Genomic DNA, 16024 nt, shown 5'->3' with positions numbered 1-16024 from the left:
ACTAATCATCAAACTAAAAAAACGTGACCACATCGTAATTTAAATAATAGCCACACGAGAACACGGCTCGAAGGTTTCCTCAATAAGAATTAATTTTGAATGATTATGCAAAATAATTACTCACTCACATGAAACAATGAGAAATTACAGAGTAACTATCACATCATGAGTCTGATCACTCCATGATCTTCAAACACATTACTATAAAGGAGAAGCAAAACAACAGAGAAGAAGAATACAAGCATATGCTAGAAGTCCCACCTATATATCAAACAATACCTTCGATTTATTGGCTGTCGTTTACTAGATTCGTTAGTATTTGGAATAAATCATGCCTGGAACTTTTCTGTGTATCTGTTAGGTAATTTGCGCATAAATATTATGAATTATACAAGAGTTTAAAATATTATGAAATTTGCTATTTTCATAATCACACAGTTCAAAATAGCTATTTTCTCCCATTTATATTCATATTCATGTTTCCGTATACACCATACTAAGAAGTCCAAAGAGAGACAAAAGAGTACGTGTAATATTATTACTCATACCAACCCATGCATTCGCTACAGCCAAAACCTCTTACTAGGCTCAACTTAAAAAAGCACGATTGCTTGATACGTAAATCAACACACTCTTATGATAATCAAAGACCTTTCTGGTTCTGCCAAAAGAAGATAGCCCCGGCGGCGATGAGCATGGGAGCGAGCTTGTTCTGGAGGTGGAGGGTCATGATGACCTCAGCGCCGCCAACTAGCTTCTGTCCGATGAAGACGGCGGGGACTGCGCCGGAACCGCCGCGCCGGAGAAGGGTCTCGATGAGGAGACCGTTGGGGAGACGGTCGAGGTCGTAGACTGTGAGGTTAGCCCCGAAATCACGAAGCAGAGTCTTCACAGAGTGACACATCGGACACCCACTCTTCCCAAACATCACCAGTGGCCTTCCCTCCATCATCCCACCCAAATACTGCTCCATAATAATTAATGTATTACGTACTTTGTTTGCCCTTTGTTATTGGTTTGGTTTGGCTGTGGTTTTATCCAAGTTTGTTTTTTCGTATTTATAGTATTATCAGCTTCTATGTGTGTGAACTATTAGGTGGTTGTTTATCATGTGCTTGGTAGTGTTGTATAGACTGTGTTGTGTTTGGTTCAGTGTCAATTACGTGGTTGCATGAGAAAGAAATATGGAGCATATTGGAAAGGAGATTTTATTCCAAATGATAATAGTATTTTTTAGATGATTATTAGTTTTATATATATATTCTGACCGACCTCCCATTGGGCGATAGCTTGAGTATCTAGATCAAAGTTTATCATGAGCTTGAATACAAGATCACAGTTCGAAGTACATTGATATATATATCGCCGAAAGTGGGATCGTGTTATTTTTATTATTTACTTTTTTGTATTTTGAGCAGAGATTTTTCTAAAGTGGCATCGATGCATTTAATTAAGTACCTGTTTAGGGATTCATTATAAGATTTCGTTACGTCAAAAGAACCATAAGTGTGCATAAAAAGTATTGGCGGTGCATATATATAGACAACAAAAATAGACAACGTTTAATAACCAACAAAAATATTCATGTTTTGAAAATAGACAACGTTTGTAAATTTTTGGAAAAATAGTCAAACAACCTAGGTGGCATAAGTGATTGCTAATAAAAATTACTTTTATGATCTTAACTTTTTAAATTCGTCACGTTCTCTTTCCTAGTTTTGAATTCGTCACTTTCTCTCTCGTACTTTCTTTTCTAGATTTTTTTTCTTCATAAAAACATCAAAAATCCATATCTATCTCATATGAACTCGAAATTGATTGATTCCAAATCCTACGGATTCGTGACGCCGAGATCTTCAAAAATAGATCTATTGTGTTTGATGAAAAATCATATTTAATGCGTCATGTTTACGTGTGTTTGTAATGATTTTTCCAGAAAAATTCAATAAATTTCCATTTATTTACAAATAATTTCTGAAAATTTTCAATTATTTCCATATCTAAGACAGTAACGTGATTTTTCTACATCTATGGCATTAAAACAAATTTCTACATAACACAGTAAAACAAATTTGTCTCTCACTTTTTAGTTACCTTAGTTCTCACATTATCCTGGCTAATAATGTCTGTTCTAAAAAATAATTGAAAATAACATAAAATAAAATAAACAAATTACCTAACAAAATCTAAAGTCGAAATGAAATGACACATCCTAATATTAACCAAAACCTTTAACCTGATGTCTCCTCTCTTACTATTCACAATCTTTGATAGAATATTTATTACGTCTTTATCATTATTTAAATGATTTGCTGGCGCTAAGTTGATGAAATCGGATATATCACTTTCATTTCACTCGAATCAAAATATTAGAATCCTTCTAGATTTTTTAAGACCCACATAGAGAGGAGATATATACTTCAAGATAAACTTTTTAATTTCCATATTTATCTCCTTTCACGACCGTACACAACTTCATACTAAAAAAAATGTTCGTACGTAAGATGTCCTACGTACCGATAAAGAAGTAATTCACATTTTAATAAGAGGAAATGGTGGCTACATAATATTTTCATGTTCATACACTTTAATACATAATATATATTTTTTTCACAACAAAACTATATCTAATGTTAAATTTGCGTTGCATCGTTATATAATTCACCATTAGAATATAAATGAAGGATCAAGATTTAACAAACTATTTAATTGTAAAATACGATTTAAATTTTTTTGCTGGGTAATAAAATACAATTTAATTAAAACAGAAACAAGAGAGGATACAATTTAATCAAATAAAAGGAATAAAACAGAAAACAAATCGTCAAAATACCCAAATAAAACTAACCAGACCTAAACAAAATCCTCAATCAAAATTCCCAATCCAAAACCTTAATCAATTTGCACAGAGCTTCACCGTCAAAGATGGACGACCATTCAGGTAGCGAAGAAGAAGAGTTCGTCATTGGAAGAAGAGTTTGTCAAAGTTGAAACCCCGCGTTTAGACGAGACCCAAAACACGACTCAACCTCGGTCTTGGTGGTCTGTTGTGAACGAGATATGCAACGAAATTGGTGACGAAGAGTCAGATGGTGTACGATCCGCTAGCGACCTCGACAACCTGTGTAGTGACAAAAAAGGGAACTCGACAAAGAAAAGCAAGACAAAAAAAAAAAAAGCGAGAGTACAATCCTCGATCAAACCCATAATATTTCAAGTTTAAAGTGGTTGTGAAGTTTTCATCTATGGACCATTTAAGGTATGTTTTAAAGGAAGAGTTTATTGAGGTTGTTTGTGTTCAATGATCAAACGAGAGTTAGAGCCAAATCCAAAGGGAAATGGTTGTATGCGAACTATCTATGCTCAAGTTAAGAACTCGGACAAGAAAATAGTGAGGATTACTATGTTAATCGATAAACATGATTGTGGTATTGAATTCGACAATAGGCTTGTCACAGCCCCGTGGTTAATGAAGAATTTTCTAGATGTTTAGGCTTAATCCAAGTATTGATTATGAAAGCTTCAAAACATGATGACTGCGACGAAGTTTAGCAATGTGTCAAAGTCGGTGCTCTACATGGATAAGAAACAAGCAAGAATGGCGCTAGATGGATTAGTGAAAGATGAATACACAATCCTTGATGATTCCTGTAGACAATTAACAACAACGAACCCAGGTAAATTGTTCAAATCCTTGATGATTTCTGATTTCATATAACAAACAACTACAAGCATAACCACTACTATTCTTGAACTCCAAACCCTTCCCGTTAATGATTCCACACAGGCAACCACTCTAATTTCACCAATTTCGAATTCTAAGTCGTAGATTCTTTGAAGCAATCCAGGTATCACTTGTTTCGATCTTGCACACATATTTTGGTCTACCCACTGAAAAAAATTACATCCATCATCAGACTGAATGAAAAAAAAAATTAGTCAAGGGAAAATAATTAATAAAACAAGTCACGACATAGCTAGAGAATCTAAACATGCAAGCTGATTACAAGGGAAAGACAAATTGGTTATAGGTTATGGATCATTTCTCTCAATCTCTCATACTGGTGATTCAATCATTCATGTACCTGTTACTCATACCAGCCATAAACTAAACCAAATACTTCATGTACCACAAATTACAAAAAATTTGCTTAGCATTTCACATTTCACAGTTCACTCGTGATAACAAAGTTCAAGGATAAATGCACTGGGCAAGTCCTTGTGAGTGGAGTTCTTAAGGATAGTCTCTATTAGCTCAACGTCTCACACCCAGCCTCTCAAGCGTCACCAAAATTAGTCTCTAGTGTCTAGTGGTGATAGAACAAATGTTTGTAATAATACAACTAGTCTTGTATCAAAATCTGTCTGTAATTTTGTGTGTCAAACTGATAGTATTCTAAACACAAATCTTGTAACTCAGTACGAGATTTCTCTGTAGCATAACAGACTTGGCCATCCATCTCCGAGTGTGCTTAGCCTTGTAATACCACACGCTCTCTACTACAAATGTTGGATTCTACAACTCATTTTCTACAACGCTTACGGCTAAGTGATACCACACACTCACAGTATTGTTCATGAAATAAAGAAACAGAGAAAATTAGGAAAAATAGCCAACTTAAAGGTTGACATCGCTAAATATCCAACGTTTGGTAAATCTTAGGTAAATAGCTGTAAATAATGACGTGGCCTAATATATGGAGGTGACTATTTATCTAAAATTTACGTCTGTAATTACATGAAAATGACTATTTACCTAAGATTTACCAAACGTTGGCTATTTAGTAATGTCAAACGTTTAAGTTGGCTATTTTGCTAATGGACCCATAAAAAATAATGTCTTTGTGCTTCTTGTATACTTGACAAAATGCACCAAACTTCGTTTTCAAAGTCACTATCTAAAATCACATCGATATTTCAAATTATCTACTCTGACCTATGGGGACCAGCACCAAATTCATTTAGAGATGGCTCCAGATATTATGTGATCTTGTTGATGATTTCAGTAGATCACTTAGATTTTTTTTACTAAAATTGAAATCAGATACATTGACAGTGTTCAAACACTTTAATGCCTATGTTGAGAGAAATTTTTCCTCAAAAATTAAAACCTTACAATCAGATACATTGGGCTCTAATTCCTTTTCTATACACTTTAGGTATCACTCACATTCATTCATGCCCTCACATACACTAACAGAATGAAATTGCAGGGCAAAAACATCAACATACTATTGAGACTGGTCTTTCCTTACTTTCTCAATCCAAACCCCCATCTCACTTCTGATGGGATGCATCTGTCACTGATGTCTCACTCATTAACATTCTCCCAACACCAACCTTGAAAAAGAAATCTCCTTTTGAAATCTTGTTCTGCAAGCTACCCGTGTTGTCATTAATAAGAGTTTTTGGTTTGACATGCTTTCCTTTTCTTCGACCTTATAACTCCAATAAGTTGAACTATAGGTTTTCCAAGTGTGTATATCTAGGTCCTACAGGTCATCACAAAGGGTATAAGTGTCTTCCTCCTAGTGGTCATGTCTATATTGTTCAAGATGTAGTGTTTGATGAGAATAAATTTCCATACACAAGTCTATTTTCTAAATCCACTTCTTAGCAAGCACATGCATCACCACCTCATTCCACTCCTTTTCATATCCCTCCTACTCATAGGTCTATGTTTCACAATGCAGATCACCCATCACGGTCAAGTGCAAACCCTCACCAAGCCTCAGCATCAACCAGCTCTAATAGTGCGTAATGAACCACAAAATATCCATCTCTTATACCATGTCCTTGATCCCGCGCCCTTCCCTGGCCCATTCCCAGACCCTGTCCAACCTACAAATACACATTCCAAGGTCTCTCATGCCAAGGATGGAATCTTCAAGCCTATGGCACTCACAGTGCAATACTATCATGAGTCTATACTTGATGAACCTTGAACTGTCTCTAGAGCACTTTCAAAACCTAAGTGGCTTGGTGCTATGAACTATGAATGTGAGGCATTGATGAGAAATGGTAACATGGGTGCTAGTCCCACTTACCTCTGATATGAATGTTATTACTGACAAATGGGTGTACAGGACTAAGCTCAACTCGGATGAGACTAAGCTAAACTCAGATGGGTCTCTAGAGCTAAAAGCGACTTGTTGCCAGAGGGTTTCAACAAACTGAAAGTGTTGTTTATTTTTACACCTTTAGTCCAGTGGCCAAGCACTCAACTATTAGAATCTTGTTCTCAGTTGCTTCAAAATTTTCCTGGCAAATCCAACAGGTTGATGTCAACAACGTTTTTTCTGAATGGCATTCTTAACGAACCTGTCTTCATGCCTCAACCAGCTGGTTTTGTTGATCCTAAATATCTTGATCATGTCTACCTGCTCAAGAACACCCTGTATGGTCATAAACAGGCTCCACGACCATGTTTTGACCAGCTCAAACAAGCACTCATAGCTCTTCATCAGATAACTCTTTTTTTTTAAAGGGAGTGGTTGAGATCTCATGCTAGTGCTTGTATATGTGGATGAAATCTTGATCATTGGTGGAAATTATACGCTTATCAAGTACCATGCGACTCAGCTCAACTCACAGTTTGCTCTCAAGGACTTGGGTGCAATTAATTATTTCCTGGGATTTGAAGCTCGGAAAACTGATACAACTTATTATCTCACGCAGAGAAAGTACGACATTAATCTACTTGCCAAGAGCAATCTTCTTCGTGCTAATCCATGCCTTTCTCCTATGTGTCAAAGCAAGAAATTCAGTGCTGAATGGGGTGAGTTGCTTTAGAACCCCCAGTTGTATCAAAGCACTAGTAGTGCATGATATTGCCTACCACTAGTACAAAATATAGCATCAGGTGCGACTTTTTTCGCACCTGAAAGTGCAAAAGTCGCACCTGAAAGTACTTTCAGGTGCGACTTTAGATGCGACAAAGTCGCACCCGAAAGTCCGCACCTAATGTTCTTTGGTGCAAAAAGTCGCACCTGAAAGTTTCTTGATTATCAGGTGCGAAAAGTCACACCTGAAAGTCTTGATTATCAGGTGCGAAAAGTCACATCTGATGCTCTTTATCTTTAAAAAAAAAATTAATACTCGATTCTCAGATTTTTAGTTTAATCCTCACAGCCAAGACATCAAAACAGCCTTACACTATCCAGCCAAAACAGAAATCAAACTCAAACTCGTCCAAATAAATTTCCAGACTCAAACTTATCACATGATTCTCAGATTGCTCACGGTCAAACATCAGTAACATCACAAATATCAACCAAATTCTTACAGCTTAACAACATACGAACAATAACATCAAACTCGTCCAAAGAAACCCAAAACAAGCAATCTCAATCACACGACGGGAACAATTCAAACCTAACCTCATCCAAAATCAATAACAAATCATCTCACCACCAAAATCATCATTGAATCAACCTCAAAATCATTAAATCCGAAAAATCCCAATTCCAGTAATAAAAACCCTAATCAAATTCTTCCTCAAATCCGAACCATAGAGGGACATAGATTTAAATCGAGCTTTCCTTCTATGTCGCCGTCTCTCTCTCCTCCTTCTCCGGCGAGTTTCTCTGCTCCGGTATCCTCGGCGCGCTCATGGCGGCGCTCGCTCCTTCTCGGCTGAGTTGCGCGCGCTCGAAACGGTTCCGGGTCACGGTGGCTCTCGGCCGAGCGTCCTCCTCTTCACTCGCTCGCTCTCTTTCTCTCTCTCGCTCTCTCAGCTTCTTCCTCTCTCTCTCTCACTCTCTTTCTTCTCTTTCTCTTTCCCGTGTCCTTTCTTTTCTTCTTCTCCCTTTTTAAAACTGAATGAAAAAATGAGGGGGAGAATTGGCCCGCTTAAAATTTTAAACAATCAGGTGCAACTTTATCGCACCTGAAAGTTTTTTTAACTATCTGGTGTGAAAAGTCGCTTTTAACTATCTGGTGCGAAAAGTCGCACCTGATACTCAAAAGAAAAAACAATTTTAGCGAAATTTTTTGGACTTCTGGTTGACAATCTGATGCGACGACTAGTCGCACCCGAAAGTCATTTAGATGCGACTAGTTTCATCTGATAGTCATGCGCATCAGAAAACCAAATTTGTAGTAGTGTACCCTATCAACACGTTAAGTCAATGTTTGAAGTGATTGTAAGAGAATTCTGAGCTATCTCAAAGGGTCATTGGATAGATGTCTGCCGTTTCAACCAGGAATGTCTCTGACAGTTAAATGCTTCTCGGATGTTGATTGGGCGAGCTATGTGGAGGATAGACGTTCAACTACATGGTATTGTATCTTTCTTTGTGGAAATATGATGAACATGTACTCGCGCAAAAAGAAAGTAGTTGCACGCTCAAGCTGTGAAGCAGTGTACATAACTGTAGCTGAAGCCACTTCTGACATTACTTGGGTTCAAAGTCTGCTAGCAGAACTTGGGCTCAAGTCATCTACATGTGCTTTGCTATGGTGTGATAATCTAGGAGCTGCATCTTTGACCTCAAATCCAGTGTTCTATGATAGGACTAAGTATGTTGAAGTGGATGTGCACTTCATGCGTGAAAAGGTGTTGTGAAAGGCTTTGAAGATCAGATATGCTCATACTAAAGAACAAGTGGAAAACGTGTTCACCAATGCACTATCAATTCCCAGGTTTGGAGCATTGTGCGACAAGCTAACGGTTACTGCATCATCATTTCAGTAAGCTTAGCTTAAGGGGGTGTGTTGAGAGTACTTGTACACAACAGAGTTAGTCTGCTGAGTTGGCATTGCCTACGTGCAAATAGAGCTTTGTTGAGCTGTGCAATTCTGCTGTGTATCAACCAAATTTGCTCTGTTGGTAACTGAGTATATAATCTCAGATTGTAGACTGATATCATTTGAGATTTTCAATACTAAATATCTTTTTTCTCTATTCACTGTCTCCTCTCTCTCGTATACAAAGTTCTGCAGCCCTTAATCCATGTCAATTTCCACAATATCACCATCTTTTCAGCACGTGCTCAAGTCAAAGTAACCTGTTTCTATGTAAAGTATAATATTTAGACAAAATAGCTTTGTTAATTTATTTTATAAAATAACAGTAAACTAACAAGATATTTTAGTCGGTATATATATGTTTGAAATCGTTTAGGTGTTAAGTTTATTAAAAATATAAAAGGTCAAAAAAAAAAAAACTAGTAAATCAATAGGTTAGAGACTAAAATGCTACAAAAAAAAAAAAATAGTTAGTACTAAAAGAAATAGATGAATCTGTTAATCTTTGATAATCAATTTCTCATTCTCAGCTAAAATGTTAATTTGGTCAGTAGGCACATTTTGTCCATAGCTTTATGTTTTCTTAACATTCACACTATTTCATCTTTTCCTCTTCAACACTCCTAAACCGTGCCAATCAAACCCACTTTTCCTTCTCTCTCTCTCTCTCTCTCTTTAATTTCCATTTCTTCAGAAAAATCCCAGAGTCAGAGGAGAGAGAGAGAGATGGAATCTGGAGGCGATTCGCCCCTGCATATGCGATCTCTGTCTCTCAATTTCCATCTCTTTCTCGCTCTATCTTTCTCGTCGACTTTTTCTCTTTCTCTGGCTTTTCCTTTCTTTCCCGATTTTCTTTTCTACATGGTTTTGCTTTCTTCTGCGTTTTTTTTTTTCCTTTTGCTTCGTTCTTTCTTTTTACGTTTGTTTTTCCCTTTCTTTGTTCGTTCTTATCGTAGAGTCGGTTACTTTGTACACACGTGTATGTACATAAGATTAACTATTACTTCCTATATATATAAACATACACGTTACTAGCTCTGTAAAGATAATGGAAGTATAAAAATCAAGTAATGGAAGTCTTAATATGTATAAGATAATTTTATAATACTTGATACAGTTTAGAATTAAATAAATAAAGTTCTCAAAACATATATATATATATATATATATATTCATATTTTTTTATATGAAAATAATAAACTGAGTACTAATATTTAATTTTACAGGATAAGAACTTATGATATTAAGATTTTGAGCATTACATTTCTCTTCTTTACTTTCTTCTAATTTGATGGCTTATAAGAGTTTAGATTAGTTACTCTATAAATGATTTTGTCATTCTAAGTGGCCTCGGCTAGGGTTTTGGTGGAGCCAATTTCGGGCAAGGAGAGCGTGAACGATGTCAGGGGAAGAAAGTGGATTCTCTCTACAATTACCTATCATTTTTTCTTCGAATCTATGGCCTTGAAGATCTATTTTGGTATTTGAAGAGAGAGGAGAAAAAATGGTTTATGAATCTTGATTTTTTTTTTGTCCCTTATAACTTCTCTCGAAAGTGGATGTAGAATTGACCAAATATTGAGTTTAATTGAGATGTAGATTTGCTTGTCCTTATTTATTCCTTGATCTGCTAATTCTCAAAGCCTTATATAGTAATTTATTTTGTGAATTCATGGTTGTAAAAATGCTATACTATTTAATTGTCATAAAACCTTAACAAATCCAAGATTTGATGACTTGCCAAACAAGTGACGACATATGAAAGCGGTATGGATTTGATGACAATTATGTCAGCAAATCGTGTCATTTGTTGTCAACAAATTCATTTATTGACACATATACCAACAAATCCTGATAAATCCTGATATTTGTTGATATATATGAATCCACAAACTTTTTATTGTTAGTTGTTGATAAATATATATATATATATATATATATATATATATATATATATCAATAAATTGTGTCATTAATAGATACAAAAATATTCTCTCTCCTCTTTTTATTAATAAAATTGTCCAAATTAACATTTTTTTTTTTTGGCTGATAATGAAAAAATGAGTTGTGAAATTGTAACAGATTCGTCCATTTCCTGGTACTAATGCAAACTAGAAATTTGTGACAAAAAGCCCTTTTTCTTACTCTGTGAACTAATTGTTAGACAATAAACTCACTCAACAAAGTCTTCCAGTGGGTTCCCCTTCCCGTTTTGAAAATTCAGAAATATATATCTATGCAAAGAGTCCACAATTCGGGAAAAATAGATGTAAAAAATAAAGGTTTTTAAATCAAAATACAACTGAGGTAATAAGCTCGATTTTTCTTTCACCACATTTAGACAGGTATTTTGTTTTTTTTTTTCTTTTCCCTGTCACCTTTGACAAACTCGGTTACAGTTCAAGTAACAACTGAGGAAATTTCCGAGCAAAACAAGTAACTGAGGAAAAAGAAAATAAGATTGAAGAAACGATCGTTTACCAGAAGAGGTACAGTAAAAATACAAGAGAGATTGAGAGAGGAGACAGATTAAATGTCCAAGTTAATTTTTCTCAGTATGATAATATAAACTAAAACAAAATAGATTACTAAATAAGCCTCTAAAAAAACTCATCTTCTATTAGTTCAGAGATGAATTAGCAAACAATAAACTTACAAGGACTAAAATCCTCCACAACAAAACAGTTCAAAGACACTTTGAGCTAAAAACCCAAAAAAAAAAAAACATATATGCAATCAGCAACAGGTATATAATTTCACAAAGCATTGCAGTTTCCTCTCAGCAAACTAGACTGCCCTGACCCCTCAAAAATTGTCCAAACAAAAACCAAACTAAATATCTCTCTCTCTCTCTCTCTGTCTCTATATTTTCAACTCATATAGGAACCACAGAGTTGTAATGCTCACCGAGCCCGAAAGCGTGCTTGTGAAAGGAAAGCCTGATGGTGGTGGTGGAATCGTCGGACTTGTACTCTTTCCCGATCTCGACGTCCGGGAACGAGCCCGAGAATATCACAACGTGCCTGCGAAGGCAGTGCGTCAGAGCCTCGAGCTCGAGATGCCCGCCCCACGCCGCCGTCCCCTCCACCTCCCCGCAGTAGCGCTCGAACATCTCCGCCGGAGACTCGCCGGAATCCGCCGCCGGAGCCTTCTCCGCGATGAAGAACGGGACGAAGCGGGGCGCGTGGGCCCGCATGTAGCGAGCGGCCATCTCGCGGAGCTCCTGGAAGCCGTGGGCCCGGCCGAGCTGGGCCTCAAGGGCCCGGTAGAGGCAGTGGCCGTCGGGCTTGACCTCGGCCACGGCGAGCCCGAGCGGGGCGAGCTTCGCTCGGAGCTTCTCGTCCTCGACGGACCGGTCGCTCACGAGCCCGCTCTGCTCCTCCGCGATCCTCCGCTCCCTCTCCGCCTCCTGTTGGGCCCGCTTCTCCCGCCTCTTCGTGGACTTCGACGACTTTCCGGCGGTGGGGTCCACGGAGACTCCGGCGATGGCGTTGACCAGGCCGTCGAGGCTGCTCTTCTTCTTGTCGGCTGCTGCGGTGGTGGCGTAGCCTAAGGAGGCGAGCTCGGTGGCTTGTCTCTCCTTGAGCTCGGCCGAGAGTTGGGAGATCTCTTCCTCGACTTGCTTCTTCTTTGCCTTCTGCTCGGCTTTGCTTCCCTTTGCCGCCGCTTTTTTCATCCCCACTTCCTTGCCCTGAAGATCCGACGTCTCTTTCCTTCGATTGCAAGCGTCGTAATAAGTACAATGTCAGGGATGAGATTGCCACAATAATACCATATATATGTATGTATATAATTCAAACTGTGATGGATTGTTCGATAACTCGAGTCAAACTTAGCCATACAAAGGCCACCACAATCAGCAAATTAAAAATAAAATATAGAAAAACTTTTTGCTATTTTGCTAATATTTCAAACGAATGCAAGGGATAAATCAGAAAAAAAAAAATCCACTTATACCTATGCCTCGAAAGCATTTCATCTCGAGTTTCTTGATTCTTTTGAGGGGCTTCTTCCTCTGCAGTGGGTTCAGATGATTTGCCAACAATTTCTTGAGCATCTTCCATTTGAGCAGCCCTAGGGTTGAGTAAGAAGAGGAACAACAAAGTACGAAAACTAAGAATGAGTACAAATCAGAGGAAATGGGGAAACTGAAAAAAAAAAAAAAAAAAGATAAGTTGAAAAAAGAGAGAGAGAATGCGAAGAAGAACCTTAAACATATACGACCCAACCAGCTAATAACCTTACCCCATAGCCTTTGAAGCGAAAGAGGGTTTATTGTTAGCGCGAACATTTTCAAATTCAATACAGCCTTTGGTTCAACACGATAATTTCGACCATTTTCAATATAAATAATCAGAGTAACAAAAAAAGGAACGGAATTCGTTTAAAGAAGAGACCTTTAATATGAAATCGAAGTTGAGAATAATCGGCGGTGGCGTTTGGCCGTCCGTGGAGGAACAGCGGCGTCGGCTGATGAAGAAGAGACGAAGCACTCTGTTCTCTCGATTATTTTGTCCCTTTTTTCTATTAAGGGTTTTTTTGTTTATCACTTGTCTTTTAGCACACACCAAGCTCCCCTACCCGGCCCCACCCAATAATAAAACGAAATTATGTAAATATCACTTTAATTAGACTTATTTACAAAAGTATACGTATCATATATCCCTATTAAAAATAAGTATTTTCTTAAATGATATTTGTTTCATTCTCTCTCGTTGGGCATAAACCTACGACGAAAAAAAAAAAACAAAAAAGATGGGCGTCGAAGCAAAATAGCTATTTAAAATTTGGGTTATTACAAAATAGTCATAGTTTTATAACTTTTTATGCCAGTAGCCACTAATTCTATTGTGTATATAAGATGACTAATGAGCCCTTCTTAGAGAATAAAAAATAAAAAATAAAAAATAAAAAATAAAAATTTATAAATGCATTAGATACAAATAAAAGCAAATCACCCATTCCGTTAACTGAAACTTTTGACAAATAAAATAAGAAAAGTATCAAAATGGTTAAAGAAATTTTAAAATTGGAAACTGAAAAATAAGGTTAAATTACATCATAAAAATTAGCAACTTTTCATTCTTCCCTTACTTTTTTTTTTTTTTTTCCCTTGAGCGTCCTTCCTCACACAATAAGAAATGTCATTTTCTCCATAAACATTAGTTCCAATCACTTAAAAATCAATTTTTTTTTTTTAAACAAACAAACAAAAGCTTTAAGATTTAGTATACAAACAAGCAAAGATTTAGTTAAAAAAAAAAAAAAAAAAAAAAAAAAAAAAAAAAAAAGTTAATTCCAATGAATCAAAGCATCTACTTTTTTTTTTTTTGTAATTTAGCAAAATAATCAACTCAAACGTTAAGAATTGCTAAATAGCCAATATTTTGTAAATATTAGGTAAATAGCCACTCGAATGACGTGGACCAACCAGATTATTTTTTAATTCCGGAGATTGTCCTTTTAGATTTGAATCCGGAAATTATTTAGATTTTGAATTGTTTAGGATTCCCGGAAATTGAATTTTGAATTGTTTCAGAATTCCCGAAATTAAGTGTGAACAGAATTTGGGGTTTAATTTTGTTTCATATGTAGCAACTGAAATTTATGTGGGTGTTTTATTGTTATTTTGTTTCTTTATATATTAGACATTATTTATTTCTTATTTACTGAATCCGAGTATACATTCTTTCCTTATTAGTTATATTTTCCTTAATAGTTGTTTATTCTTCAAAGCGCTCGTTTTTTTTTCATTCAAACAACTGAAAATATCACCGATTTAGAAGATGTTTGGGTTTTCTTTGATTGAATCAGGTGGGGTTCTATTTTTTTTTTTAATATTTAGGCCGTTTTCGCACAAGTTTACGTAACATTACCCTTTTATTTGCGTTTATTTATTGTCGTTGTTATGTTGTAGTTAACCTTTTTGAACGGCAATGGTTGAAAAATCATAATCCATTGTCAGGTGGTGTAAATACATAATGTGATCAAAATATTTACGAACTTGCCCATGAGCGCCTTATTTTTTACAGCAGCTGTTTTTGTTCTATCTATCGTGGTTGAGCCCGATTAACCATGTTTGCTGTAAATACGTGTTAATATTCCTATTTAACAACTTTTTAACTTGACATATTCTACAGTGAATACATTAAATATAAAGAAACAACAACATGTAAAATACCTAGACATCATAAACATGAACAACTTCATACCTAAACCATTGACATATACATGCAAACATATTTTCATTATTTACACCCCAAGCCATATATAACCCGAAACCTCCTAAAATCGTCCACTAGATATAACAATTTTTGGACTTGACATATTCTGCATTAAATACATGTAAATAATCTCGTCTGCAAATTTCTAGGGTTTAAGACAAAAATCAAAGTAACAATACACGAATATTTTTAGCTTCAACCCAGATGAAGAAGATGAACCCAAAATCGATGTTATTCAATAATCGATCCAAAAACAAATCAGATCTTTTTTTTTTCTTTTTGTGAGTAAATCTCTATCGAATATTAGTAAATACTAATTTAAATAGCAAAACCCTTTACATAAGTATACCAGTTATAACTTCGACAGCCGAAATCGCTCGTCAGGGAAGATGAACGGATTTCCTCGTTGGAGATGAAAGTAGAGCTTTTTTTTGGGTAAAATCTCTTTTATTTTTTCCTAAATGTGAGAAAATGAACCGTCCGGAGCGGTTATCAATTGGAGTTTAATGACCTCGATTCTCGCATTGAAATCCCGATTTACTTGGATTATCAGCATTATCGATTGGGCGGGAAGAAATTTGGGCATATTAGTAAACTTAGATGTATAATTAAAATTTATTGGCTATTTACCAAATATTTACAAAACCTTGATTATTTAGCAATTCTCAACGGTTGAGTTTACTATTTGGCTAATTATTTGTTTTTTTTTTCTTATACCAAAACTGCAATACGGTGACAACAAACAACCCATCTAAAACATAACATCATATTATTAGGTTATTCAATAAGCTAATTTACAAAATAAATATATAATAGGATTAAAGAACAAAATTAAAAAAAAGTTGTGATTTTGTAGTTAATTTTACAATCCAAAACTTAATTAAGTAGTAAAATAGTTAAATTTTGTTTCAAATAAAAATAGTCCGGCGCTCTAGTAGTAAAGTATAGCAGAGTTGAAACGTTAAAATTTTAAGAGAAATTGCTCAAACTACCACCTTATCACTAATTTTTTTTCAAAAATCCACCAAAGTATAATTTTGGCCAAAAATACA

The 16024-nt window shown here is 35.9% G+C and overlaps 1 protein-coding gene and 1 pseudogene across 1 annotated transcript; both read right to left on the bottom strand.

Annotated features, from left to right (window-relative positions):
* Positions 1 to 643: 643 nt before the first annotated feature.
* LOC149388881 (monothiol glutaredoxin-S6 pseudogene) lies at positions 644 to 973 on the bottom strand (annotated as a pseudogene).
* Positions 974 to 11309: 10336 nt separating this feature from the next.
* Positions 11310 to 13276, bottom strand: LOC149388880 (Cysteine proteinases superfamily protein). Its single transcript, XM_089624679.1, has 3 exons — positions 13146 to 13276; positions 12706 to 12822; positions 11310 to 12461 (listed from the first exon to the last, which is right to left on the bottom strand). Exons 2-3 carry the CDS (start codon positions 12810 to 12812, stop codon positions 11624 to 11626), a joined length of 945 nt encoding a protein of 314 aa, XP_089480805.1. The 5' UTR covers positions 12813 to 12822; positions 13146 to 13276; the 3' UTR covers positions 11310 to 11623.
* Between the last annotated feature and the right edge of the window lie 2748 nt (positions 13277 to 16024).

This window comes from Urtica dioica, chromosome 8 (genome assembly GCF_054948205.1).
Source record: "Urtica dioica subsp. dioica isolate 48M chromosome 8, U.dioica_male_clone48M_v1_H2, whole genome shotgun sequence".
NCBI lineage: Eukaryota > Viridiplantae > Streptophyta > Magnoliopsida > Rosales > Urticaceae > Urtica > Urtica dioica.
The sequence above is the reverse complement of the archived record's forward strand: the minus strand, read 5'-3'. Positions and strand labels throughout refer to the sequence as shown.

Excerpts from the sequence above, each read along its gene's own strand:
- LOC149388880 (XM_089624679.1), bottom strand. The coding sequence starts at position 12,812 with ATGGAAGATGCTCAAGAAATTGTTGGCAAATCATCTGAACCCACTGCA. Across the intron at positions 12,462-12,705 it reads GAAATGCTTTCGAGGCATAG|GAAAGAGACGTCGGATCTTC; the intron begins GTATAAGTGGAT and ends TTGCAATCGAAG.